Below are 27,284 nucleotides of genomic sequence, written 5' to 3' on the forward strand. Positions count from 1 at the left end.
AAGTGCCTAGGATGGCCCAAGGGTTACGTTTGTTGATGACACCACAGTGGTGGGGCTTATCTCTGGAAATGAGTCTGCTTACTGGGACGAGGTGGAGCGGCTTTGTGTCTGGTGTGGAAAAAACAATCTGATTCTCAACACAACAAAGACAGAGGAACTGGTGGTGGACTACAGGAGGAACAAAACAGACATTCAGCCACTGCAAGTGTCCTACCGTTGCTCAATAGAGAATATTTTAACATACTGTGTCTGTGCCTGGTTTGCCAGTAGCACAGCTGCGGCTAGGAAAGCTCTCCAGAGAGTCACCATGAGAGGCCACAGGATCATCAGCTGCCCTCTTCCTGTCCCTGGAAGAACTGTACAATTCCCGCTGCCTAAAAAAGGCTCGGAACATTCTGCAGGATCCATCACACCCTGAACGTTCTCTGTTCAAACTGCTGCCTTCGGGCAGAAGATACACGGCAATTAACCCTTGTGCTATCTTAGATGACCCCACCCTTAACCCTTGTGCTATCCTAGGCACTTTACCATTGGTAGTTGGGTCATCTAGACCCACTGGACAGTGCGCTGAACCTTTTTTCTTCAATGATTTGTGATCTTCACTGGTGTCCATGGATTACATGAAATCTGTCCATCTTTATCCACCTTTGTCATGGTAGGGAGAACACATCAATGTAAGGGTGGGGTCATCTAAGATAGCACAAGGGATATGTGTGTGTGTGTGTATGTATATATTTATGTGTCTGTGTGTGTGTGTGTGTGTACGTATACATGTCACAACCTGTAGTGACCGACAGATGGCGCTAGAATTTCATCAATTTAGTGTTGTGACTTCTGCAGCCTTCAGCATTTTTCAATAAGTTCACCACCTGAAAATGGTTTGGATGTTTGCTCCAACTTTTTTGGAATTCTGTAGCTTGGTGTCACGGCTGCAGTAAATGCAGACGGTTATTTTCTCAATCCAAGCAACAGTTGATAAATATTTTCTTTTCTTAACTCCCCCTGCAAATGGTGAAACTTTTCTTTATGGTGAGTCTCATAGTGGTGCTGACTGTTGTAGTGTTTGAGCACCTTTTGATAAGATACCAAGCATGCAGGTCTTGCATTCAACTCTGTGAACAAATAAAAATCTTTCCATTTCTCCTGAAAAGCTCAGCCCTCCACTTCAACCTTTTTTGTTTGTTTTTGACAACATCTTGGTCATTAGGGTGTCACTATTGATCATTCTTATAGCAATGTAACAGCAGTGAGGCTCACGCGGAACCAAACTTCTGTACATCTTACTCAGACAGAGCTGTTAGGTTTCGCATTTGGCACATGCAAAGATATGCTGTTTAACCTGTTTTGCCTTTCCTTAGCTCCCCCTAGTGGCGGATTTGCACATTTCGGTTATTTCTTTGAAAAGAAAATCACAACTCGCCCCAGGAATGGACTAGAAACGTGTTTTTTTTATCCTTTTAATTTTTACTCTTCATGACTGGGCCAGATTGAACCGTCTGGCGGGCATACAGCCCGTGGGCCGTATGTTTGACACCCCTGGTACAGAAATTAAAGGACCTGTTCTGGCAACTTCCTGAAAAAGAAAAATGAAGCAAAAACATGAAAGTTTTCTTTGAAAACTTCATCCTCCAATAAAATCTTAATCTTTTACGGATTACTGCCTTTGGTATTTCAATTAAAAATAGAATTCATTACAAACATTTAATTGATAATGACTTCATTTGAGTAACATTTTAATATCCTTTTTTTAAGTATGAGCATCAGTGTTTTAATAAAAATAATAATAAAAACTGTTCAATCGTGGATCTGAATGGCTTCATCATAGACTGCTGAGAAAGAGTTCCTTCGATTTAAAGTGGGAGTGATCTGAAATTCACATCCGCATGTTTGGACTCACTTTTTTTTCCTTCACTCCGGTGATTTCCTCTGAGGAGACGAAGCTGCCCTGCCTGAGTGACTGACTGACTATCTGACTGAATGACTATCTGACTGACTGACTGACACCCGCGGTGTCTGCCCAGACGCAGGTAAGCGCGGAACTCACCTGACCCCCGCCGCTGTTTCCCTGTAGACGAACCTGATTCATTGATGCCTCATTAAAACGATTCGTTACAGGACGCGTGTTACGTAGAAAAGGCTTTTTTTTAAGTCTGTCCATCCGTGTTGTTTGGAGGCTAAAAAGTGACCTGTATCTCTCTTTCTTAAAATAATCGTTTTTTAGTGACTTTGGCTTTGATAAAAAAAAATGATTTTAAAGCTTTAAACAATGGACTCCAAAGATGTTTCACGTTGTTACCTGACTTGTTATTCTACTTCATTCAATCCTTGAAAGCAGAAACTCCTGTCACCGACCAGAGGCGCTCCTAAGTATTGTAGGAGCGGGGTGTCCACAGCCTTCTTTAAAAGGTCCACCCTTCATCCTACAGAATATAAATAAGAACAGAGGGTACCTTTTTTAAGTTAGAATTGTTTCTTAATTGACTCACCTGATAAAAAATAAATAAATAAGTAAAAATATATGGAGGGAAAAAAAGAGTAATATCAATATACTCAAAGATGCAAATTAATAACCAATTTTCTCCTACAAAATTGATATTTGTAACCAGGAAATGCTTTTTAAACTGTTTTTAAAAAAAAAAAACAGATTTCACTAAAATATTGTCCATAAGATCACACCTGTCATGACTGGCACTCTTCCAAAAAAATAGTTCAAAACAAACCCCAAAGAAGATACTTATTAAAGCGTAACACTTAAAAGTAGTGAAACCCTTTATTTTCTTCTTTTTCTTTTTTTACTTTTCTGTGTTTTATTAACGCCAATCTTGTTTTGCAATTTTCATTTCCTACAAAATTTGAATTTTTTATTTTAATGTTTTGTTGTTTCTTTATATTTAATAGAGCTGAAAAGTATGAAATTTCTATAATGTTTGTATTTTTATTTTTTTTATCTGTGCTGATTAAGCTCTACTATATTCACATGAGGGATGGCAGTAACAAAAAAGCAAAGATCATTACCTTGTTTCATCCAGTGCTTCATTTATTCACAATTAAATTAAATTATAAAAAACTTTACATGTTTGTACTTGTAATTTGGCTACAAATGCAATTGAATTTGAGGACATAGATGTGAAATATAAAAATTATAAAGAAATGTCAGATAGTTGAAGTAACTAATTCTATAATACTTGCCTAAAAGCAATGAAAGTCTTTTTTATTTAAAAAAAAAACAGCAGTAAATGGCCTCTAAAGTAAAATGTGTTAAATATTTATTTTTTGCCAGTTTTCACAAAATCAAATCAGCTGCTTCTCAAAGGGCATAATTGTAGCTGAAGTTAGATTAGCTAAACCTTCAATTTCAATTATATATATATATATATATATAGCCCAATATTTACAACAATAGTCATCTCAATGGGCTTCATGCCGGTGATTGTGTAATAAACATGAATCATAAAGAACATAAGTCACATTATTCAATAGCTGATTGCTAAACTATACTAAACAGACTAAACTAAACTTGGTATCCTTGCCCTGAGACCCTCCTTCGCGGTGAGGAATAAAAAAACGGATTCCGTAAAAAAAATAAGAAACCTCAGGGGTGTCCACATGAAGGAGGGATTGTGACTACAAACTAAAAACCACTGCTTAAGTAGATAAATGAAAATTTGAAACTTTCATAACACTCAAAACAGGGAAAGAGCATAATAACAAATTATGGAGCAGCACAGGAGGAAGGGAAAGACAAGAATACACACAGACAAGACGAGACACAGGTGAACACAATCAGGACAGATGGGGAAAAGGTAAAACTCGAAACCAACACAAAACAGGAAATCCTACAAAATAAAACAGAAAGTTAACTCAAAGCATCACAGAACAAAAAACAACTAGAACACAAAAGCAAAGAAACCAAAACCGTGTCATCGTCCCCCAGGACGGACAGGCAGTGTACCAGAACTCTTGGAGAAAATTAGCTTATCTAACTCTACGAGACATATTTAAATAGTCTAGCAATCCAACCCTAACCAGTACTTCTCTGTTTTCCAGAGCAGGTTTTTTTTTAGAACGCACCCCTGGCTACCACAAACATACTGAGTAACATCTTTTGTAATGTTAATAGATCTTATTCTTTTCTCTAATTACAGAATCCGTGTGAAGAAGGAGCACGATGATCCCAGTGGCAGAACTCAAGAGCTTCTCCCAACCCAACGCACAGTTTCTGGTGCTCAAGCCGTGGTGGGATGTTTTCTCCGAGTACCTGTGCGTCACCATGCTTATGATTGGAGTCTTCGGATGCACCCTGCATGTAAGACATCTCAGACTTTCAAAAAAAAGGAATTCTAATTTTACTATGAAGAGCCTGCTATCATCTTGTTGACATTCCTGTCCTTTAGATGATGACAAAGCGATATTTGCTCCGTAATGAAGCCGTTTTTATATTTTACCTTTCAATTTAGTGCAAATTTAGACATTCAATATAAAAAGGCCTGTTAAGGTGATGCTTAATATGAGACCTGTATGTATTAAATGCAAATGTAAATCCCCTCCCCAGGCACTGTTGACCTGGGTATCGTGCAGATACATGTGACCTAAACAAACCTCATGTGGAGGACAGTTAACCATGACCTCAAAGCCTGAGGGTGGGGGGTTGGGTTACACAGTCATAGGTTAGTTAAATCTACAAAAAAAACCATAGAAGTTTTTAGAAAAATAATACGTTTCGGTTCAGTTTGCACTTAATTCTGTTGACACCGAATCCAAAGTCCTTGACCTAAAATGCTTTAAGGAGTTTAAAAAAAAAGACATGGGGTTCATTTTGATGATCGGAACATTTTGGGAGAGATGTGTTTTTTAAAGTTAATCTATCATTATTACTATTATGATTTTAAAATGTAATTTCTAACTATTGTCCAAATTAAGTTACTAATTCGTTGAAACATGGTTTTAAAATACATTCAGGACCATAAATATTTGGACAGAGACACAGTCTTTCTAATTTAGTTTCTGTACATTAACACAGTGAATTTTAAATAAAACAACTCAGATGCCATTGAAGTACAGACTTTCAGCTTTTATTCCATGGGTGGACCAAAAAGATTGCATAAAAATGTGAAAAACCAAAGCATTTTTAAAAACAATCCCTTCATTTCATGGGCTCGTAAGTAATTGGACAATTGACTTCCATGCTATTGCATGGGCAGGTGTGCGCAATTCCCTTGTTATGTCATTATGAGTGAAGCAGATAAAAGGCCTGGAGTTGATTAGAGGACTCGTGCTTGCATTTAGAAGATTTTGCTGTGACCAGACAACATGAGGTCAAAGGAGCTCTCCATGCAGGTGAAAGGAGCCATCATTAAGCTGAGAAAACAGGAAAAAAAACATGCAAGAAATTGCTACAGTATTAGGAGTGGCAAAATCAACAGTGTGGTACATCCTGAGACGGAAGGAAAGCACTGGTGAACTCAGCAACGCAAAAAGACCTGGACGTCCACGGAAGACAACAGTGGTGGATGATCGCAGAATCATTTCCATGGTGAAGAGGAACCTGTTCACAACAGCCAACCAAGTGAACAACACTCTCCAGGGGGGAGGCATATCAATATCCAAGTCTACCATCAAAAGAAGACTGCATGGAAGTAGATCCAGAGGGTACACTACAAGATGCAAGCCACTCATAAGCCTCAAGAATAGGAAGGCTAGATTGGACTTTGCTAAAAAGCATCTCAAAAAGCCAGCGCAGTTCTGGAAAAACATTCTTTAGACAGATGAAACCAAAATCAACCTCTACCAAAATGATGGCAAGAGAAAAGTATGGAGAAGGCGTGGAGAGGCTCATGATCCAAAGTATACTACATCATCAGTAAAACACAGTGGAGGCAGTGTGATGGTCTGGGCATGCATGGCTGCTAGTGGCACTGGGACACTAGTGTGTCAATAGTGTTTATTGATAACGTGACACAGGACAGAAGCAGCCCAATGAATTCTGAGGTGTTCAGAGACAGACTGTCTGCGAAGATCCAGGTGAATGCAGCCAAACTTGCAGCGTTTCAGAATACAGATGGACAACAACCCAAAACATACAGCCAAAGCAACTCAGGAGTTTATTAAAGCAAAGAAGTGGAATATTCTTGAATGGCCTAGTCAGTCACCTGATCTTAACCCAATTGAGCAGCATTTCACTTGTTAAAGACTAAACTTCAGACAGAAAGGCCCACAAACAAACAGCAACTGAAAGCTGCTGCAGTAAAGGCCTGGCAGAGCATTCAGAAGGAGAAAACCCAGCATCTGGTGATGTCCATGAGTTCAAGACTTCAGGCTGTCATTGCCAACAAAGGGTTTTCAACCAAATATTAGTAATGACCATTTGGTTTTCAGTTATTTCATTTGTCCAATTACTTACGAGCCCATGAAATAAAGGGATTGTGGTTAAAAATGCTTTAGTTTTTCACATTTTTATGCAATCTTTTTGTTCAACCCATGGATGATAAATTAAAAATATATTCTAATGGTTTCAGGATTCCATTGATTACTGTTTTCAAAGCCAAATCAATGCCATTAACATCAGTAGAGAATTTACCCTTCATTCCTCTCACTGTCTTTAATATTTCATTTTCAGTTACTGGGTTAAGAACGATTGAACTGGGATTTCTGTCAATTAATATTTGCACTTCCTTTTCAAATGTTCCTGGATCCGGAATTTGTTTTTCTAATTCAGGTCCCACGTTTACAAAAAAAATCATTAAATCTTTTAGCAATATCCTCCATTTGATCTATTTCTTTGTCCTTACTAATGAAGTACTTTAGATAGGTATTTCCCTTGTTACCTCTTTAGAATGGTATTAAGTATGCCCCATGTTTTTTTTTCCTCTAAAGGTTTTCCATAATATTCCTTCTTACATTTTCTTATGATCTGCGTTAATTTATTTGTGCATTTTTATGTTTAATTTCTGCCTCTTTGGGTCTCTTTTTGAAGTTGTAAGGGTATTCTTCTTTTTTTACATCCATTTTGCAATCCTTTTGTAATCCATGGACAATGGAAATACCTAATTTTTTTCTTGAATTTTTTAACTGGACAACGTTTATCATACAACAAACCAATTATCAGTAAAAAATACTTGTAAGCTTCATCAACAGTGTTTTTTTTATAAATTACATCCCAATTATGCTCAAGTAGCTCAGCTTTAAATGCATTGATGGAGGTTTCTGTTAATTCTTCTGTATCCCATTGAGAAATGCAACCTGTGGTTGACATAACAACTGTCATATACTGTGAAAACTGAAAGATGGTCACTAATTTCATTAATTAGCAACCCATTAACCGTTTTATTTTCAAGATGTAGTTTGGAAAACACACCTGACTGAGCATGCCTGTGTGAATTTAACAGTCCATCAATTATCAGTTTTTCATGCAAAAAGTCAATCATTAGTTTTTAAATGAAGTATTTAAGTAAAAAGTTTTTTTTTTTTTACTGAAGGTTAAAATTAAATTTATGCTACACACATCTGAAATGTAATGTATTTAATGTGTTTATTGTGAATATGAATGACTTAGACACCAGAAGGATGCTCTTTCCAGACGTTTGTGTATTTGTTGATGTAAGGGTCATTGAAAGAGGAATGTTGAGATACAAAGAATTACCAGTTAAATACTGTTGGATGAATGGTGAAATATTCAGTTTTTATCATCATAAATCTGACTTCAGAGGAGTCAGTGGCTCACCAGGCATCAACCACACAGCCCGTCACTGAGTAGTTGTGTGTGTCAGAGAGAGGTAGAGAAAAGAGAGAGTGTGCGTGTGGGTGTGTGTGTGTGTGTATGAGATGAGAGAGAGGTGCTTGTGTGTGTGTGGAGGGGGTATCTGGCCTCCAGGGTTAACTCTGTTAACTCTGGCTAAGCTGCATTTGATGAGTGTATTTAGGGTGGACACTTTCCTTGAAATAAACACAAGTACAATACTTGCTGTTGTGTTGTAGGGAGAGGAGTGTTTCATGGAAAATGATATGGCTTTAATCGCGGGCTTGTGTGTACGTCTTGGCAGGTCAGTGCGTAGTGTGGCTCTTAGACTCTCACAGTTAAAAACTTCGGCTCTTGGTGTCAAACATAGTTTAGGACTGCCCTGGATTTGAACATAACTTGGACACTCGAACTTTTTTTAATAGGCAATTAAAATGTCACACATTTGGCAAAATGAAAATCCAATAAATATGAACATCAGACCACTTTGTTTAGATAATAAAAACTTAAAAAATAGTTTTTGAAATGGCCAATTGTTTAAACCCAATGCAAAATGGAGGGCCCCTCCCTAAAAATCATTGCAGTTCTGCATGACAGTTTGGTTTTGCTTTTAACCAAAACAGAGTTTTAACTCCGGCTCTGCTGCCCAGGAGCAGTGTGAGGTTTAGTGTCTTGCCCAAGGACACAATGACACATGGGTGGATAAAATGGCGTAAATGGTAAATGCCGTATACTTAAATAGCGCTTTTCTACCTACAAGGCCCAAAGCGTTTTACAGTCACAGACCCATTCACCCAGTCACACACACATTCACACACTGGTGGCGGCTCCCCTGCTGAACCCTGGCCCCAACCTCCCACCAGAGGCAAGGTGGAGTTCAGTGTCTTTACGGTAACTTAACCTAAAACTAAACCTAAAACTAAATCAGAAGATTGACTATTGACTATTCAATCTCATTGTACAACGGACAATGACAATAAAGCAAATCTATCTATCTCAATCTATTACATCTCTGCACCATTGCCACCCTTCTGAACCAGGGCAAAATGTTGCATATCTGCTTTTCTTCGCATTATTCTGTTGAAATTACTTGAGAGGATCAACAATCGAACAGCTACCTTAGTTCAAAGAGCGTTGTTATTTCCTGTCATTGACGACAGCTCGTGTTAAAGGGTTAAGAACATCAATTATCACAAATGTGCAACAGTTCTTTTATGTGGTCCTAGTTTTTCCTCCAAGCACCATAACAATGTGAATGTTAAACAGATCAAATGTATCATCACTTTTCCAGCATTGCATCATATAATTGCATTTGTCCTTTATGTACAGCTCACCCAAGAGAAGATCTCCTGTCTCCCTAGCCACTTCACCAGCCCGACCCCCGAGGTCATCAACTGCAGCCACGTCCGCAACTACAGGGACAATGAGACGTCACAGAGCACACCAGTCAGACCAGCCAACCCCATCATTACAGAAGTGTTTGGACACAAGAACAACCTGGACTTTCACCAGTACGTCTTTGTCAACATTTATTGCTATGAACACTCTGTCCACTGGTTTGCAAAGTACTTCCCTTACCTTGTTGTGATTCACACCCTGATCTTTATGGTGGCGAGCAGCTTTTGGTTCAAGTTCCCTGGTACATCTTCTAAAATTGACCTGTTTGTCAACATTCTGGGGAAGTGCTTTGACTCGCCATGGACCACAAGGGCAATCAGTGAAGTTTCTGAGGAACGAGGAGAAGAGAATTTGGTTATTTTGAGAAATAACACCATGTCAAAAGATTTTGGAGAGCGACGAGTGAATGAAGAGGAGAATGTAGGGCTTCTTCGTTCTGCTTCCGTCAAGTCTAACCCTGACAAGAAGGTCTCGGATTCTCAGTCTCCTGCTTCTGTCTTGGACAAGAAGGAAGGAGAGCAGGCCAAAGCTCTTTTTGAAAAGGTGAAGAAGTTTCGCACTCATGTGGAGGAGGCAGACATTTTGTATCACATGTATGTTCTGCAAACATCACTAAAAGTTTTCAAGTTCCTTGTCATCATCATTTACACTGCAGTCCTAGTACCAAACATTGAAATTGTCGTGCGATGCCACGTTCCTCCTGAGCTGACTGGATTTGATATCTATTGCTGCAACCAAAACAAAGCCCACCTCTTCTCCAAACTTGCCTACGCCTATATCTGCTTTGTGGGAGTGTATGGCCTTATGTGCATCTACACCCTTTACTGGCTGTTTCATCGACCACTGAGGGAGTACTCCTTTGATCACGTCAGATTTGAGACCGGCATTAATGACATACCAGATGTAAAAAATGATTTTGCGTTTCTCTTCCACCTTGTGGACCAGTATGATGCTCTTTATCCCAAAAGGTTTGCTATTTTTCTCTCTGAAGTCAGCGAGAGCCGCCTCCACCAGCTCAACCTAAACCATCAGTGGACGACCAAAAAACTGCGTACCCGCCTCGCCAAAAACTCCAGCAACAACACAGAGCTTCACCTGTCAAGGCTTCCTGGGCTTCCCGACACCGTCTTTGAACTTCCTGAAGTCCAGTCCCTGAAACTAGAGCAAATTAGTAACATCACTATCCCGGCAAGTGTGGCAAAGCTGGAGCTCTTGCAGGAACTATCGCTGATCTACTGTACTGCAAAGCTCCAACAGTCTGCCTTGAACCACTTCAGAGGCCATTTGAAGATTCTACATCTGACTTTTGAGAGCTCAGAGGAGATCCCTTTGTGGATCTACAGCCTTCAGAGTCTGGAGGAGTTGTATCTGTCTGGCCCTTTAACCAACGACGTTTCCAAGAGTCCATCTCTGGAGTCACTGCGAGAACTCCGAGCTCTGAGAGTCCTCTATCTGCGCTCCAATCTCCGAAAGATTCCCCCCAGTGTTGGGGATGTTGCTTCAAAGTTACAGAAGCTGTGCATCCACAACGACGGCTTCAAGATCCAGGTCTTTAGTGGCTTGAAGAAGCTCAGCACCCTGGTGTCTTTGGAGTTAGTGGCCTGTGATCTTGAACGCATCCCAAGTGCTGTCTTTAGCCTCAGCAACCTTGAAGAGCTGGACCTGAAGGAAAACAAACTGAACACTGTGGAAGAGATTCTGAGCCTACAGCACTGCCGGCGCCTAGTGACACTCCGACTGTGGCACAACAAAATTACCTACATTCCAGATCACATCAGTAAGCTGCGCACCTTAGAGACTCTCGACCTCAGCTGGAACAAGCTACAAAATCTGCCCTCTCGGCTCTTTCACTGCACTAAGCTGAGGCATCTCGATGTCTCCCACAACGAGCTCACCTGTTTGCCCCCCGAGGTGAGCATCCTTCAGGGTCTTCAGTTCTTCTCTGCTGCCTTTAACTCCCTGGAATCACTGCCGGAGGAGCTGTTCTCCTGCAAAAAATTAAAAACACTCAATCTTGGCAACAACCGCTTATCGTATCTCAGCCACAGAGTGGCCAACCTTCCCCAATTGGTCCGACTAGATGTCAAAGGGAACCGCCTGGAGTCTTTACCTGTGGAGATAGGGGACTGTCCACTGCTTAAATCCAGTGGGTTGATGGCTGAGGACAGTTTGTTGGATCAGCTGCCCTCAGACCTACGAGACAAGCTGACTGAAGGATGACAGTGTGGAGACGAGGACGTTACTGACTCTTCTCAGAAGAAGATGTTTGTCCAGAAACTGCATGAGTGTTTCCTCAGGGAAGCCCAGGATTACCTGAAATACAGACAGAAAAAGAGTAACTATAAGAGAACCTGGAAGAAACTTTGTGTTATCCATGGATGTGAGGGAGTTCAAGAAAAAAACTTCAAGTGCTTTTACAGATATGTTTTTTTCATCTAGTGTCACTGGTGCAGATGACCGAAATGGGTAATGCTTTCTTTTACAGTACAGTACTTACAGGGTATTTAAGTGGTAATTTCATGGTACCTTTGTTGTAACCATTGGGTACTTAATAATAATAATAATAATAATTGATACTTCATTAATCCTAGAGAAGAGAAGCTAGTCTATGAACTGCAGACTAGCCGCGCTAGGGGGGGACAGCTGTCTGGGGAGAGCGGGATTGATCCGCCAGTCCTTTGGTTGTTGGACGACCTGCTCCACCGCCTGAGCTAAACTGCCGCCCCAGTGGTACTTGATTTGTATTAAGGTACTGCTATTTGGCTTATACTTACCCGGTACCTACTGATCATTTATGTTGAATCAATTGCACATTTTTGTACATATTTCTAACAGAAACAGTAGATTTTCCTTCAAGTCCCTAAATTTTCATGAATCTTTGTATTATTAGGTAGTAGAAGACATGACCACTTTTAGGGTCTCCATGTTAAACATCAAGTTCAAACAACCATGTTTTTCCTTTCTGTGCTCCTCAAGTCATGCAAAAACCTTTGGAAATAAGCTAAATGGTCACAATTAATAACAATGTTAGAACTTTGAGTTCACCAGTACCAACATCCTTTATGAATAGAAGACAAATATGGAAATATCTGCGAAGTGACCATTTAGAGGTTTTCCACAGTAAGCCGTTTTTTCTTTTTTGTTCACAAGAAATGGTTTATGTCCCCAGGAAGAAAAAAAAATGTCAGCATCTACATTTTGCACGGAGCACATTGTCTTATATCAGTGTTTTTCAACCTTTTTTGAGCCACGGCACACTTTAACATTGATAAAAATCACGCTGCACACCAGCATCCAAAAAAAAAAAAAGGAGAAACTTCTAGTCTGTATTGATCTACATCCCCTCCAGAATCCTACGTGCATTTTTGTGATAATTATTGTGGCAGAAAAAGCTGGAAGATGCAGCTGTTTTTTCTAAAAGATGTAATAAAATTTACTTAGAAGATTTAAAAACTGTTTGATGCGTGTTCGTTGTGGTTTCAAGACGTTTAACAAGAATGACTCATTGTGCGCTGAGACGCTACCTAACCCAATGCATCATGGGAGATGTAGTGTGAAAACTGCTGCAAAAGGGCAGAAAGACTTGCGTCTCTGAGCTTCAATGTTTTGTTCACTTGTTCCACGGTCTGATACCGGATTCTGTGGAAAGCTATACCACTGGAGACAAGCTTTAACTGGTATTTTTGTTAGAACTGAGCGACTTTATGAGCAGAATCGGAAAAAGGAAGTGAAGACTTTAACCACTTCTGATTGGTCAGACTGATGACGTGTGATTAAGCCTCCAAGAATGATTGGCGGAGACAGTTAAAGGGGCGGGACTTTTCTGCAAACAGCTGAAGCTACGGCTAAATCGCGGTACTGTCATTCTCATCAAAATGTCTTTAATAGAATAAAATAAACACAAAGAAAAAAAGTATTTTACGATCTTTCATATTCCTAACCACTCGGTGTTTTATCAGGGCCTGTTTGGATGAACAAAGAGCTGATATCCTGGAGATGGTAAATGTTTTTAGATCAGTGAATGAGAGCAATTTCCCATGGCACACCTGACCATCTCCCACGGCACACTAGTGTGCCACGGCACACTGGTTGAAATACACTGTCTTATATTGAGTGACAAAGACAGAAAAGGTTAGCAGTAACACCATAGCAGCAAACATGTTGAGTTAAACTGCAGAAGAATTTTAGAAAGGAACAGTTTAGTGGTGTGCGGACCCAAAAAAAACAAAAAGTTTAGGTTGTAGTTGAAGCAAACTGCCATCAGCATCCCACCGATTGTGTTTGTGTGAACAAAACGACACAACCTGGAGTCATTTTGGTTTCAACGTCTTGGAGACCTTAGAAAATATAGTAGTAAGCATGGTTGTGCGTTAATGTTCAAATATTGTATACTAATGACAAAACCTTGCTGAAATGAGTGTATTTGTAACAGCAATTAAAGCAACAAACATGTTTTTAACCCTTATGCTATCTTAGATGACTCCACCCTTACATTGACGTGTTCTCCCTACCATGACAAAGGTGGATAAAGGTGAAAAGATTTCATGTAATTCATGGACACCAGTGAAGATCACAAATCATTGAAGAAAAAAGGTTCAGAGCCCTGTCTAGTGGGTCTAGATGACCCAACTCCCAACGTTAAAGTGCCTAGGATAGCACAAGGGTTACAGACAGATGTTGTACATTCATTCATAATCTGAAAAGTCTTGTACAGAATTCCAGAGTTCATTCTTTAATTTATTTGTTGAGACGCGGTGATTTTCCAGTGGCTTTAAACTGACATCTTCTTTGTAACTACACACTCCTTGTGTAGCCTTTTCTAATAACTAGTTTGCATTGTGACTAAGTGGAAATCTTGTTGATGCTATTTTCTGATGTTCTAGACTTCACTCTGAGATTTTTTTCTGTCTTTAGTTGGAATTAAAATGAAAAAATAAATAAAAGTCTACTTTGTTAATGTTTTTCTTCCTACAAGTGACTGTAATTTTCATTTTTTCAACATTTTTGTCACAATTTTCGGATATGAAACAAGTCTTTGGCAATTAATCTTTGACTTAGGCAAATATTAAATGTGGGATTTTCCATTTGATTAGAGTAAAAACAAGTGTACAATTTTTAAGAACAGTTTCTTTCAATCCAGTTAAATTAATTTTGATGCATTATTAAAATAAATTCAATGTTCTTTTGTTCTTAGACCAGATTGAGAATTTTAAGCTTTTTAAAAAAAAATTTAGCTACAAAATACTAAGTCAAAATCAAGCATCAGCGGTCTTTCAATTCAAAAAAAAATTGGAAAATTTGTTGTGAGTTGATGATTCACAACGTTGGAACAATAAAAAGTAAGCAATTAAAACGTATCACCTTGCTCAGCTTTATAATCTAACATAAGTTTATTTTCTTGCTTGTAGATCCCCTGGCGTTTACTTTGAACAATTGATGTACAGTTTATTGTTCCTTGTTCTTTTGCCGTATGTTACAACAGAGTTTTAGGGCAAGTTTACAAAAAAAAATTTTTTTTAAATTACGACTTTTATCTCGTAATATTACGAGATAAAACTCGTAAATTTACGAGTTTATATGTAATGAATTTATGACTTAAAATCTCGTAAATTTACGAGAAAAAAATCATTGATTAAAGAGGAAACACCAAAGTTTTCCGTTCATTGGAGCCTAGCTAGAAGATGAAATATGTGGAGCCTTTTGTGAAGCTTTATTTCCGGATTATTATATGTTTAAAACAGAGATTCTGAACCTTTGGCGACTCAAAATCAGATTATTGTCAGTAGAGGCGGCTTTCCGGGGTTCAGTGTCTGTAAAGCGGAGTTTCATATGTAAAATTAGGAGCTCAGAGACACGTTTGGGTGTAGAGGACCGCTGCAGCCTTTATTTTCCTTTTTATAAACATTTTTTTTTTCTTTTTTTATTGAATAATTGCAACATACAGAACCACAAAATGAAAAATTAACAACAATTACACTTCTGAATACAGACTAAACGTGTTACATTCTTAGAAAGATTCTAAATATTAGCAACACATACAAAAAATAAAAAAAAATAAAACTAAATATAGAAAAAAAAAATAATAAATAAATAAATAGATAAAATAAAAAGAGAAAATGCGAGAGTAAACTTATGTTATCATTCCAAAAGATTTACAAATGTTAATTGTTTTGTTAGCTTTTGTATTTTTTGAAGCTGAAATCAAGTTTAAATATTGCTGCAGTTCCAGTTTGAACACAAAGAAATCAGGTTTTTTATTAGAAAATTTGCTTTTGTGAATGTGAAATTTAGCCATAAATAATAACATGTTTATGCAAAAGAAAGCATCTCGATCTTTGACCCCTTTTTATCCACATACCCTGAAGTTCATTTGTCTCATTACGTCATGAACTTGTCATCAGAACACCAATGCGGAAGTAAACAGTGTCACATATGCCTCCTCCTCCAGATAAAATGTCCCGTTTCAACATAAAACAACAAAGATGAATGAAAATAGTCTGTTATCTTAGCATTAGAACGGTGAAAAGCCAAAAAGGGCTCCTCCTCAGACGGAAGCATCACAAAGATGTAGAGATCTTGTCTTTGGAGGAAGAAATGATTCAGATGAACAGCTGCAGGGATACCGATGGCTTCTGAGGACCTCAGGGGCCGGCCTCCTGTTGATTCCCAGAGTCAGAACTAAACAAGGGGAATCAGCGTTTCAATATTCTGCAGCAAAAATCTGGAACAGCCTCCCTGAAGTCGTAAGACAGGCCTCTTCTGTGTTCATGTTCAAATCTAGACTTAAAACATTTCTGTTTAGCCGTGTATATGACTGAAAGGTCCTATCTGCACTTTTCTTTCCTTTCCTTCCTTAATTTTTAAATCAATTTTCAATTTTTTTTTCTTTTCTTTTAAAGTAAATTTTATGTTGATTATTTCTATGATGTATTGTGATTTTAATGCATTTTTCTGTTTTGTGAAGCACCTTGAATTACTTTGTGTACGAATTGTGCTATACAAATAAACTTGCCTTGCCTTCATTGGGCTGCAGAGATCCTGGAAACCACCCATCATTAAATAAAACATTAATAAATTTTAAATCAAACTAATGAGCTTCCAAACCTTTGGAACGTTACCAATAAACATTCAGCTCACCTGATCAACTAAGTTTATTCGGTCTGCTCTGCTGCTGCGCGGCGTTCACTTGCTGCTCTGTATGCTCTCTTCGACTTTAATCTCGTAAATTTACAGGGTTTTTTCTCATAAATTTATGACTTAAAATCTCATAAATTTACGAGTTTTTCTCATAAAGTAACGATTTATAATCTCGTAATTTTACTTTTACTTTTTTTTGGTGGCCCTAAAACTCTGTCGTAGTATGTCACCTTTGTTCTGAATCAATAAAAAAAAACAATAAAATAAAATAATTTAACCGACAGAAAAAAAAAGAAATGATGGACAAGCTGGTGGACAAACAGATGTGTGTGCGTTCACACAGGCACATATGCAAATGAATACATATATCTTTTCTAGTCAAATTTCACTAGTAACAACCACTTAGTTGACATTTTAACATTAGCTTAGTTTTTTTATAGTACTCATTTTAGATCTTTATCCAAACAATTCCAAAGTTTTGTCCCAAAAACAGAAGGACATTTTCTTTTTGCATTAATTCATGACATAAAATAATTATATTCGTCCTCTCTTCTTTTAAAAAATGACTGCAATCTTTTGGGCAAACTACTAAATGTATACAAAATGTTAACATCTGCACACTATATTTTTAAATTGTGCACTTGTAAATTCACAAAATATGGCTTTATTTAAGGCTGTAATTGCTCCTTTTTTTGTTTATTTATCAGATCAATATTTGTTTTGTATATGTTTCCCTCAATTTCATTACGGGAATGAATAAATGGTAGAATTAATGTTGCACTTGGAATATGCAAGCATTTTTACTGTGTTCTTTTGATATTTTTGGCAATATATCTATAGCTTTAGATATTTATCTTTTTTATATATTCATCATGTGGTTTCCAAATAAGTTGGTGGTCAATGACATATACCACTAATGTCATTATTGACTCAATAATTATTCAGGAATTTAGTTTTAACTTTCCCTTTCTATCTTATCAAAATAAGGTTTTGTCATTACATGTTGTCGTAACCTTTAATGACCACCAGATGGTGCTACAGTTTCAGTTAGTGTTGCCGGCAATGGTGTGTATAGAAATTAAAGGACCTGTTATTGTAGCTTAATGAAAAAGACAAATGAAGCAAAAGCATAAAAGTTTTCTTTGAAAACTTCATCCTCCTTTTAAATCTTAATTTTTTACGGATTACTGACCTTTGGTATTCAATTGAAAGTAGAAATTATTACAAACATGTAACAGAAAATGACTTAATTGAGTAACATTTTGATTTCCTTTTTTAAAGTACGAGCATTAGTGTTTTAATAAGAAGGGGAAAAAAACTCTTTGTGCAAGTTGTGTATCTAAATGGCTTCATGGGTTGCTGAGCTCGGCAACATGCAAAGAGGTCCTGGTGGGAGTACTCTGAAATTCACATCCGGATGTTTGGACTCACTTTGTTTTCCTTCACTCCGGTGATTTCCTCTGAGCAGACGAAGCTGCCCTGAGTGACTGACTGACTATCTGACTGACTGACCCCCGCGGAGTCTGCCCAGACGCAGGTAAGCGCGGAACTCACCTGACCCCCGCCGCTGCACGAACGATCTGTGATCACCTGATACCTCATTAAAAACGATTCGGTAAAGGACACGTGTTACGTAGAAAAGTATTTTTAAAGTCTGTCCATCCGTGTTGTTTGGAGGCTAAAAAGTGACTTTTATCTTTTTGCTTTTTTTAAATAATCCTTTTTTTTGTGATTTTGGCTTTGTTAAAAAACAATTATTTTAAAGCTTTAAACAATAAAATCCAAAGATGTTTCACGTTGTTACCTGACTCGTTTTTCTACTTGATTCATTTGTCCGAAGCAGAAACTCCTGTGTCACCGACCAGAGGCGCTCCAAGATTTTGTAGGAGCGGGGTGTCCACAGCCTTTTTAAAAGGTCCACCCTTCATCCTCATTTTTAAATAAAAAAATTAAACAACAGTTAAAGGTAAAAATATAAAGTAAAAATGTGTCATATGTCACTCCACAAAATCAAATAAGCTGCTTCTCAATGGACATAATTGTAGCTGAAATTAGATAAGCTAAACCCTAACCAGAACTTCTCTGTTTTCCAGAGTAGGTATTTTTTTAGAACGCACCCCTAGCTACCACAAACATACTGAGTAACATCTACTATAATGTTAGTAGATCTTTTTCTTTTTTCTAATTACAGAATCAGTGTGAAGAAGGAGCACGATGATCCCAGTGGCAGAACTCAAGAGCTTCTCCGAGCAGAACACACAGTTTCGGGTGCTCAAGCCGTGGTGGGATGTCTTCTCCGAGTACCTGTGCGTCACCATGCTTATGATTGGAGTCTTCGGATGCACCCTGCATGTAAGACATCTCAGACTTTCAAGATAAAAGAATTCTAATCTTACTATCAAAAGCCTGCTATCATCTTGTTGACATTCCTGCCCTTTAGATCAGTGTTTTTCAACCTTTTTTGAGCCACGGCACACTTTAACCTTGACAAAAATCCCGCGGCACACCAGCATCCCAAAAAAAAAAAAAGCAGAAACTCATAGACTGTATTGATCTACAGCCCCCCCCCCCCCCCCCCCCCCCCCGGCAATCTGACGTGCATTTTTGTGATAATTGTGGCAGAAAAAGCAGGAAGTTGCAGATGTTTTTTTCTAAAAGATGTAATAAAATTTAAGTTACATACAAACTGTATGTTCGTTGTGTTTTCAAGACGTGTAACAAGGACGACTCATTGTACGCTGAGGCGCTGTCCCTTTCAAGCCAATGCATCATGGGAGATGTAGTGCGAAAACTGCGAAAAAACGGCAGAAAGACTAGCGTCTCTGAGCTTCATGGTTTTGTTCACTTGTTCCACGGTCTGATACCGGGTTCTGTGGAAAGCTACACCGCTAAATACGAGCTTTGGCTGGTGTTTTTGTTGGAACTGAGAGAGTTATGAGCTAAATTGGAACAAGGAAGTGAAGATTTCAAACACTTCTGATTGGTCAGACTGATGACATGTGATTAAGCCTTCAAGAATGATTGGTGGAGTCGTGGAGACAGTAAAAGCTGCGGGACTTTTCAGAAAACAGTTATAGCTGCAGCTAAATCGCGTTACTGTCATTCTTATCAAAATGTCTTTAATAGAATCAAATAAACACAAAGAAAAAAGTATTTTATGATCTTTTATATTCCTAACTACTCAGTGTTTTATCAGGACCTGTTTGGATGAACAAAGAGCTGATTTCCTGGAGATGGGAAATGTTTTTAGATCAGTTATTGAGGGCAATTTCCCACGGCACACTTGACCATCTCCCACGGCACACTAGTGTGCCGCGGCACACTGGTTGATAAAACACTGCTTTAGATGATTACAAAGCGATATCTACTCCGAAATGAATCCGTTTTTATACTTTACCTTTAAAATTATTGCAAATTTAGACATTTAATATAAAAAGGCCTGTTTAGGTGATGCTAATTCCCCTTGTGACAAAAATGAAAAGCTTCCATGTTTTCCATCAGTTGTAAAATAAAAAAGAAATTAAGAGAGCTTTCACCAAAGTCAACAAAAATCAACTTTTTTATTCATTTATTATCATCTGAAACAAAAATCCACAATCAGTGGAAAAAAGGTTTCTCCTGTCATGATCCATATTTACTACCAAACACTGATGGTTTGAAAGGAAACGAGGGAAGATGTGTCAGATAAGAGTTAGCACTAATATGAGACTTGTATGTATTAAAAGCAAATGTTAAGCCCCTCCCCAGGCACTGTTGACCTGTTTATAATGCAGATACTTGTGACCAAAACAAACCTCATGTGGAGGACAGTAAACCATGACCTTAAAGCCTGAGGGTGGGAGTTTGGGTCACACAGGCATAGCCTCTTTTAAGTCCAGAACTTCTCAAAGTTGTTAAATCTACAAAAAAAACTATAGACGTTTTTAAATATTCATACATTTTGGTTCAGTTTGCACTTAATTCTGATGACACAGAAAGCAAAGTCATTGACCTAAAATGCTTTAAGTGGTTTTATTCTTGAAACTGTTTTAGCCATTTTAAGATGTAAAAAGTTTTCAAACAAAATATACCGACACTATTTAAGCTTTAGCATTGTAAACCAGTTCAGTTTATTATTTAAAAATATTAGCAATTATTTTATTGTCTATTTTAACAAAAATAAATCTGTTCTTTGCAATCTTTGCAATTCTTGCAATCAAATGGTAAAACTCAGTTAAAGAAAACAACATAAAATACATCATATAAAAAGAAAGAAAGGAAGGTTTACATAAAACATAAATGTAAAGATTTGGCTGTATATAAAATACAATACTTTAATAAAGGGGCCTTTTTAAAGCAAAATAAAAAGTCATCTGAGGACACGGAGGAGGGGATTTATAGGGTGATGAGTACAGCTTTCAAGGAAAATGCCAAGTAGAAGATAACTTACAGATAAAAAAGTCATTATGGTTTTCTTGACCTATTTCCTACAGAAAAAAAACCCTGGGTTACAGGTTAATAAGCAGTCACTAAGATGCATGAAAACTGATTGGTTAATTATGACACCAATAACTAACAGACTAAAAGTTACCTCTGCTGCATCAAACTTGCAATTTTCTTGTGTACTGCAAAACTTTTACTTCTTTGTATTTTTCCTTGAGCACAAAAGGTAATCAAGCACATAAAATGCATTTAGTTCTGTACTGACTAAATGTTTACAGCAGCAAAGGTGAGAAAACCTGAAGTCAGTGGTTACCTAATCCAGCTCCTGAACTAGCCCCGTTTCTTGACATCATTCATAATGAGCTGCACCTTTGCACACACCATCACTAATGAAGGTCATAGTTGTAAACAGTGGGAGAAAGATTAGGCAGAAATACTCCCAGAGAAAATAGACCTGCAACAAGTATATAGCTATATCCAAATTCCCTCTCTAAGCCCCAGAAAATTACATTTTTTAAGACTACCCTGGATTTGAACAGAACTCGGACACTCTACATTTTTTAATAGGCAATTAAAATGTCACACATTTGCCAAAGTGAAAATCCAATAAATATGAACATCAAACCACTTTGTTTAGATCATAAAAACTTTAAAATCCGTTTTGAAATGGCCAATTGTTTAAACGCAATCCATAGTGGTCTATATTCACCAATCTTATCAGCGTTGATGCACACTAGTTCTTTGAAGAGACTTTAGAAAATTTCCAGGACACTGAAATTTGGAATTGTAGATTTTGATTATCCGACAAAATGGAAAACGCCGTATACACTGTATTGAGCAGTGAGGGAATTTGGACATAACCAGTGGCTCCTTATGTAGCAATTATCAACCCTCTTTAGGAACCAAAGCACTTTGCCGTAACAATCCTATCCTGCACAGATTTATACACTATTAAGGGCAGGGCTGCCATGCGCCGTCACCAAGAGCGATGTGTAAGACGCATTGACCCCGACCCCTCTACCTCTGCAACATGGCCATCCCTCATTAGTGCCTTAACTACCGGTATGTTCAGTAAAAAAGACTGAAATTGGAGGGCCCCTCCCTAAAAATCATTGCTGTTCTGCATGAAAGTTTGGTTTTGCTTTTAACCATTAAACAACTGAGCTTCAGCTCCGGCTCTTCTGCCTAACAATGGTGCCAGTGTTTAACCACCAGGAGCAGTGGGAGGTTTAGTGTCTTGCGCAAGGACACAATGACACATGGGTGGGTAAGGCAGTAACTGAGCCTGCGATCTTCTGATCAGAATATCAAAAGATTGATTGTCACACCTCTGCACCATTGCCACCCTTCTGCATCAGGGCAATATGTTGCATATCTTCCTTTCTTCCTATTAATCTCTTGGAATTACATTGAGAGCATCAACGATCGAACAGTTCCCATGATTCAAAGAGCGTGGTTATTTGCTGTCATTAACAGCAGCTCCGGTGTTAAAGGGTTAAGAACATCAATAATAACAAATGTGCAAGAGTTCTTTTATGTGGTGTTAGCTCTTTTCTCCAAGCACCATAACAATGTGGTTCTTAAACAGATCAAATGTATCATCACTTTTCCAGCATTGCATCATTTTATTGCATTTGTCCTTTTTGTACAGCTCACTCAGGAGAACATCTCCTGTCTGCCTAGCCACTTCACCAGCCCGACCCCCGAGGTCATCGACTGCAGCCACGTCCGCAACTACAGGGACAATGAGACGTCACAGAGCACACCAGTCAGACCAGCCAACCCCATCATTACAGAGGTGTTTGGACGCAAGAACAACCTGGACATTCACCAGTACATCTTTGTCAACTTTTATTGCTACGAACGCTCTGTCCACTGGTTTGCAAAGTACTTCCCTTACCTTGTTGTGATCCACACCCTGATCTTCATGGTGGCGAGCAGCTTTTGGTTCAAGTTCCCTGGTACATCTTCTAAAATTGACCTATTTGTCAACATTCTGGGGAAGTGCTTTGACTCGCCATGGACCACAAGGGCAATCAGTGAAGTTTCTGAGGAACGAGGAGAAGAGAATTTGGTTATTTTGAGAAATAACACCATGTCAAAAGATTTTGGAGAGCGACGAGTGAATGAAGAGGAGAATGTAGGGCTTCTTCGTTCTGCTTCCGTCAAGTCTAACCCTGACAAGAAGGTCTCGGATTCTCAGTCTCCTGCTTCTGTCTTGGACAAGAAAGAAGGAGAGCAGGCCAAAGCTCTTTTTGAAAAGGTGAAGAAGTTTCGCACTCATGTGGAGGAGGCAGACATTTTGTATCACATGTATGTTCTGCAGACATCACTAAAAGTTCTGAAGTTCCTTGTCATCATCATTTACACTGCAGTGCTAGTACCAAACATTGAAATTGTCGTGCGATGCCACGTTCCTCCTGAGCTGACTGGATTTGATATCTATTGCTGCAACCACAACAAAGCCCACCTCTTCTCCAAACTTGCCTACGCCTATATCTGCTTTGTGGGAGTGTATGGCCTTATGTGCATCTACACCCTTTACTGGCTGTTTCATCGACCACTGAGGGAGTATTCCTTCGATCATGTCAGATTTGAGACTGGCATTAATGACATACCAGATGTAAAAAATGATTTTGCGTTTCTCTTCCACCTTGTGGACCAGTATGATGCTCTTTATCCCAAAAGGTTTGCTGTTTTTCTCTCGGAAGTCAGCGAGAGCCGCCTCCACCAGCTCAACCTAAACCATCAGTGGACGACCAAAAAACTGCGTACCCGCCTCGCCAAAAACTCCAGCAACAACACAGAGCTTCACCTGTCAAGGCTTCCTGGGCTTCCCGACACCGTCTTTGAACTTCCTGAAGTCCAGTCCCTGAAACTAGAGCAAATTAGTAACATCACTATCCCAGTAAGTGTGACAAAGCTGGAGCTCTTGCAGGAACTATCGCTGATCTACTGCACTGCAAAGCTCCAACAGTCTGCCTTGAACCACTTCAGAGGCCATTTGAAGATTCTACATCTGACTTTTGAGAGCTCAGAGGAGATCCCTTTGTGGATCTACACCCTTCAGAGTCTGGAAGAGTTGTATCTATCTGGCCCTTTAACCAACGAAGTTTCCAAGAGTCCATCTCTGGAATCACTGCGAGAACTCCGAGCTCTGAGAGTCCTCTATCTGCGCTCCAATCTCCGAAAGATTCCCCCCAGTGTTGGGGATGTTGCTTCAAAGTTACAGAAGCTGTGCATCCACAACGAGGGCTTCAAGATCCAGGCCTTTAGTGGCTTGAAGAAGCTCAGCACCCTGGTGTCTTTGGAGTTAGTGGCCTGTGATCTTGAACGCATCCCAAGTGCTGTCTTTAGCCTCAGCAACCTTGAAGAGCTGGACCTGAAGGAAAACAAACTGAACACTGTGGAAGAGATTCTGAGCCTACAGCACTGCCGGCGCCTAGTGACGCTCCGACTGTGGCACAACAAAATTACCTACATTCCAGATCACATCAGTAAGTTGCGCGCCTTAGAGACTCTCGACCTCAGCTGGAACAAGCTACAAAATCTGCCCTCTCAGCTCTTTTACTGCACTAAGCTGAGGCATCTCGATGTCTCCCACAACGAGCTCACCTGTTTGCCCCCCAAGGTGAACATCCTTCAGGGTCTTCAGTTCTTCTCTGCTGCCTTTAACTCCCTGGAATCACTCCCGGAGGAGCTGTTCTCCTGCAAAAAATTAAAAACACTCAATCTTGGCAACAACCGCTTATCGTATCTCAGCCACAGAGTGGCCAACCTTCCCCAGCTGGTCCGACTAGATGTCAAAGGGAACCGCCTGGAGTCTTTACCTGTGGAGATTGGGGACTGTCCACTGCTTAAATCCAGTGGGTTGATGGCTGAGGACAGTTTGTTGGATCAGCTGCCCTCAGACCTACGAGACAAGCTGACTGAAGGATGAGAGTGTGGAGACGAGGACGTTACTGACTCTTCTCAGAAGAAGATGTATGTCCAGAAACTGCACGAGTGTTTCCTCAGGGAAGCCCAGGATTACCTGAAATACAGACAGAAAAAGAGTAACTATAAGAGAACCTGGAAGAAACTTTGTGTTATCCAAGGATTTGAGAGAGTTCAAGAAAAAAACTTCAGGTGTTTTTGCAGATATTATATTTTTTCATTTAGTGTCACTGGTGCAGATGAACGAAATGGGTAATGTTTTCTTTTACAGCACATTTCTTGCAGGGTATTTAAGTGGTTATTTCATGGTACCTTTGTAGTAACCACTTACGTGGTACTTGATGTGCAATAAGGTAGTGCTATATGGTTCATACTTACCTGGTGCTTACTGGGTATTTAAGATGTACTCATTGGGTCTTTACATGGTACCTACTGGGTACTTACACTTTGAGTTAATAGTCCCTTGTTGTACTTATCACATGTGAGGACAGGGTAAGTACAAACAAAGTATCTTGAATATGTTTTAAACTTACTATGTTTTAAGGATTTTCCATGTGTAATAAGATAGTAAGTAAACCAAAACTATCTTAGAAATATCCTGAAAAGAGTGACCAGAATTCATTTACTTACTTAGTAGGTTTATGTGTGTTTAATGGTACTTATCATATGTAAAAAGGTAGATATTTTATTTGGTACTTTATAGTGTTTTTCATGGTTATTACCATTAATAAGAAGAGGGTAAGTACACAGAAAGTACCGCTTAATGTATGTTAAATTTACGAGTTGTTATAGTGTGTTTTGTGGTACTCACAATTTGTAAGGAGAGAGTAGCGACACACTAATTACCACTTCACTACCCTGTAAGTTCTGTACTGTAAACGAAAGTGTTACTTAATGTTCTACATATGAAGGATTAGCAACTCTGGCTTGGATTAGTGTGGGGACAAAACATGGAGTCAACACTACACAAACAGAGCAGCAAGCTAACGTTGGCCACAATCATCCAGGGCTTTGCGTTGTTTTTTGGGGGGAGATTTGTGTGCTGTCATGTTGAACAGGCTAATTCAGCCTGAGGAGGAGCATCCAGCTCTGCATTGGCTCATGTTGCTCCCTTTCAGGTTCAGAACAAACAGAAAAGGTCTGTTGGTTGTCTGATAAAAGCTCTCTGTTCAGACTCACGGAGAAAGGACTAAAGTTTTACTTTTGTAGACATAGAAAAAAACCCAATTAATTTTTTTTTTTTTTACTTTTAAGTAAAATGTAAACTTTTTGCGAAATACCATTGACAAATCATTATATTGTTTCGATAACACTAGAAAAACTGGTTAAATGAACTTTTTTATCAGTTTGTAGACTTGTTTCTCAAAAAATTTGACAAACTAACTGAAAGTCAAATGGCTTCAAGATAACTCCTGTAATTACTTATTGTAGTGCAATAAACTTTTGATATTGTAGAAGTCTCTCAAGTCTCGCAAAGATTTATCAATTTTTTTGTGTTTTTGTCTTAGTGATGCTTTGGGATAGCAGCAGATCTCCTGGGATGAAGCTTAAACATTCAAGCCTGAACTTCTGCACAGTCATGTTTGTGCTTGCAGTGTAGGAAGCAGCTGAAAAGCATCCGGCTGTATATTAAACCTCAGTTCAGCTCAATCTTTTATAGTTAGAAGAGACTGGGGACAGTTTAAAAAAGAGAATGGAAAGACCAAGGCGTTAGTCAATCATTGGCTCTTCTTCTCCTTGCAGTCAGTGTGGCAGCCGAGTGTGTCACCGGCGTTAACCAAAACAAATATGGCTGCAACTGAGGTAAAGGCTTTGCAGTAAAGAAATAGCATGAATTTGAGGTGGTCGGGATGACAGAGGTCACCTATTCAGGTGAAATTGGGAGCAGCTCCTCTACAGTAGACCTACAATATAAGCATTTAGAGGATCAGACCTTTACCTTCGTTGGCTGCAAGTGTTTATTGTTCAGATTCTTCATGCAGGGATTTATTACAATCAGTCAATCATAAGATGACCAGTTAAGAATTTACCTTAACTTGCTGTTTTGAATCCAAATGTTTTATTTTATCAAGCTCAGTGGCCGTGTGTCCACCCTGGGACTGCAAGGCTGTGAGTTCAAATCCAGGCCGAGTCATGCCAAAGATTCTAAAAATGGGTCCCAATGCCTTCCTGCTTGACTCTCAGCATTAAGGGGTTGGATTGGGGGTTAAACCAACAATTCCTGCTGTTTTCTTTCAGGGGGTGGGTCAAATGTGAAGAATTACATGCAGTTTCCCTAAGGATCTATAAAGCATCATTCTGCATTGGTCTTTACATTGAGTTTTTTTTTTTTTAGAAATTTCAATTTTATAAAATCAGTGTTGATACGGACAAAAACATTTACGATGGGGTTATTTTTTTGCCAGCCTAGACGTTAATCTTATTTGGTCATTTTTAACCTTTGACCTTGCGGTAAGGAACTATAAAAAAGAATGACTAAGCAGTCACAGGTCTGCCCAACCCCAAACTCGCCAGCCACTGCCCTGATTGTTTTCTGCCCCGCTTGCTGCTGATTACAGATGACACACCTGTGTCTTAACCTCAAGAATCAGGTTTGGGTGGGTAAATAAGGGTTTTAGACAAAAAGACAACCTACATTTACCGAACACCTTAGAAA

At 38.9% G+C, this 27,284-nt stretch overlaps 2 protein-coding genes across 3 annotated transcripts; both read left to right on the forward strand.

Moving 5' to 3' along the window:
* The first annotated feature begins 1,825 nt into the window (after positions 1 to 1,825).
* Positions 1,826 to 12,315, forward strand: LOC101161032 (volume-regulated anion channel subunit LRRC8E). 2 transcript variants are annotated; one of them, XM_011474268.3, is made up of 3 exons: positions 1,826 to 2,027; positions 4,146 to 4,306; positions 9,065 to 12,315. In XM_011474268.3, the coding sequence occupies exons 2-3, from the start codon at positions 4,169 to 4,171 to the stop codon at positions 11,351 to 11,353; spliced, it is 2,427 nt and encodes an 808-aa protein (XP_011472570.2). In that variant the 5' UTR covers positions 1,826 to 2,027; positions 4,146 to 4,168; the 3' UTR covers positions 11,354 to 12,315. The 2 variants fall into 2 exon arrangements, with proteins under 2 accessions (XP_011472570.2, XP_023811475.1); XM_023955707.1 differs by lacking the exon at positions 1,826 to 2,027 and having other exon boundaries at positions 3,945 to 4,306.
* A 4,049-nt stretch (positions 12,316 to 16,364) lies between these two features.
* Positions 16,365 to 26,090, forward strand: LOC111947535 (volume-regulated anion channel subunit LRRC8E-like). The gene is made up of 3 exons (XM_023955725.1): positions 16,365 to 17,807; positions 18,462 to 18,622; positions 22,344 to 26,090. The coding sequence occupies exons 2-3, from the start codon at positions 18,485 to 18,487 to the stop codon at positions 24,630 to 24,632; spliced, it is 2,427 nt and encodes an 808-aa protein (XP_023811493.1). The 5' UTR covers positions 16,365 to 17,807; positions 18,462 to 18,484; the 3' UTR covers positions 24,633 to 26,090.
* Positions 26,091 to 27,284: the final 1,194 nt, after the last annotated feature.

This window comes from Oryzias latipes, chromosome 1, assembly GCF_002234675.1.
Source record: "Oryzias latipes chromosome 1, ASM223467v1".
Taxonomy (NCBI): Eukaryota; Metazoa; Chordata; class Actinopteri; order Beloniformes; family Adrianichthyidae; genus Oryzias; species Oryzias latipes.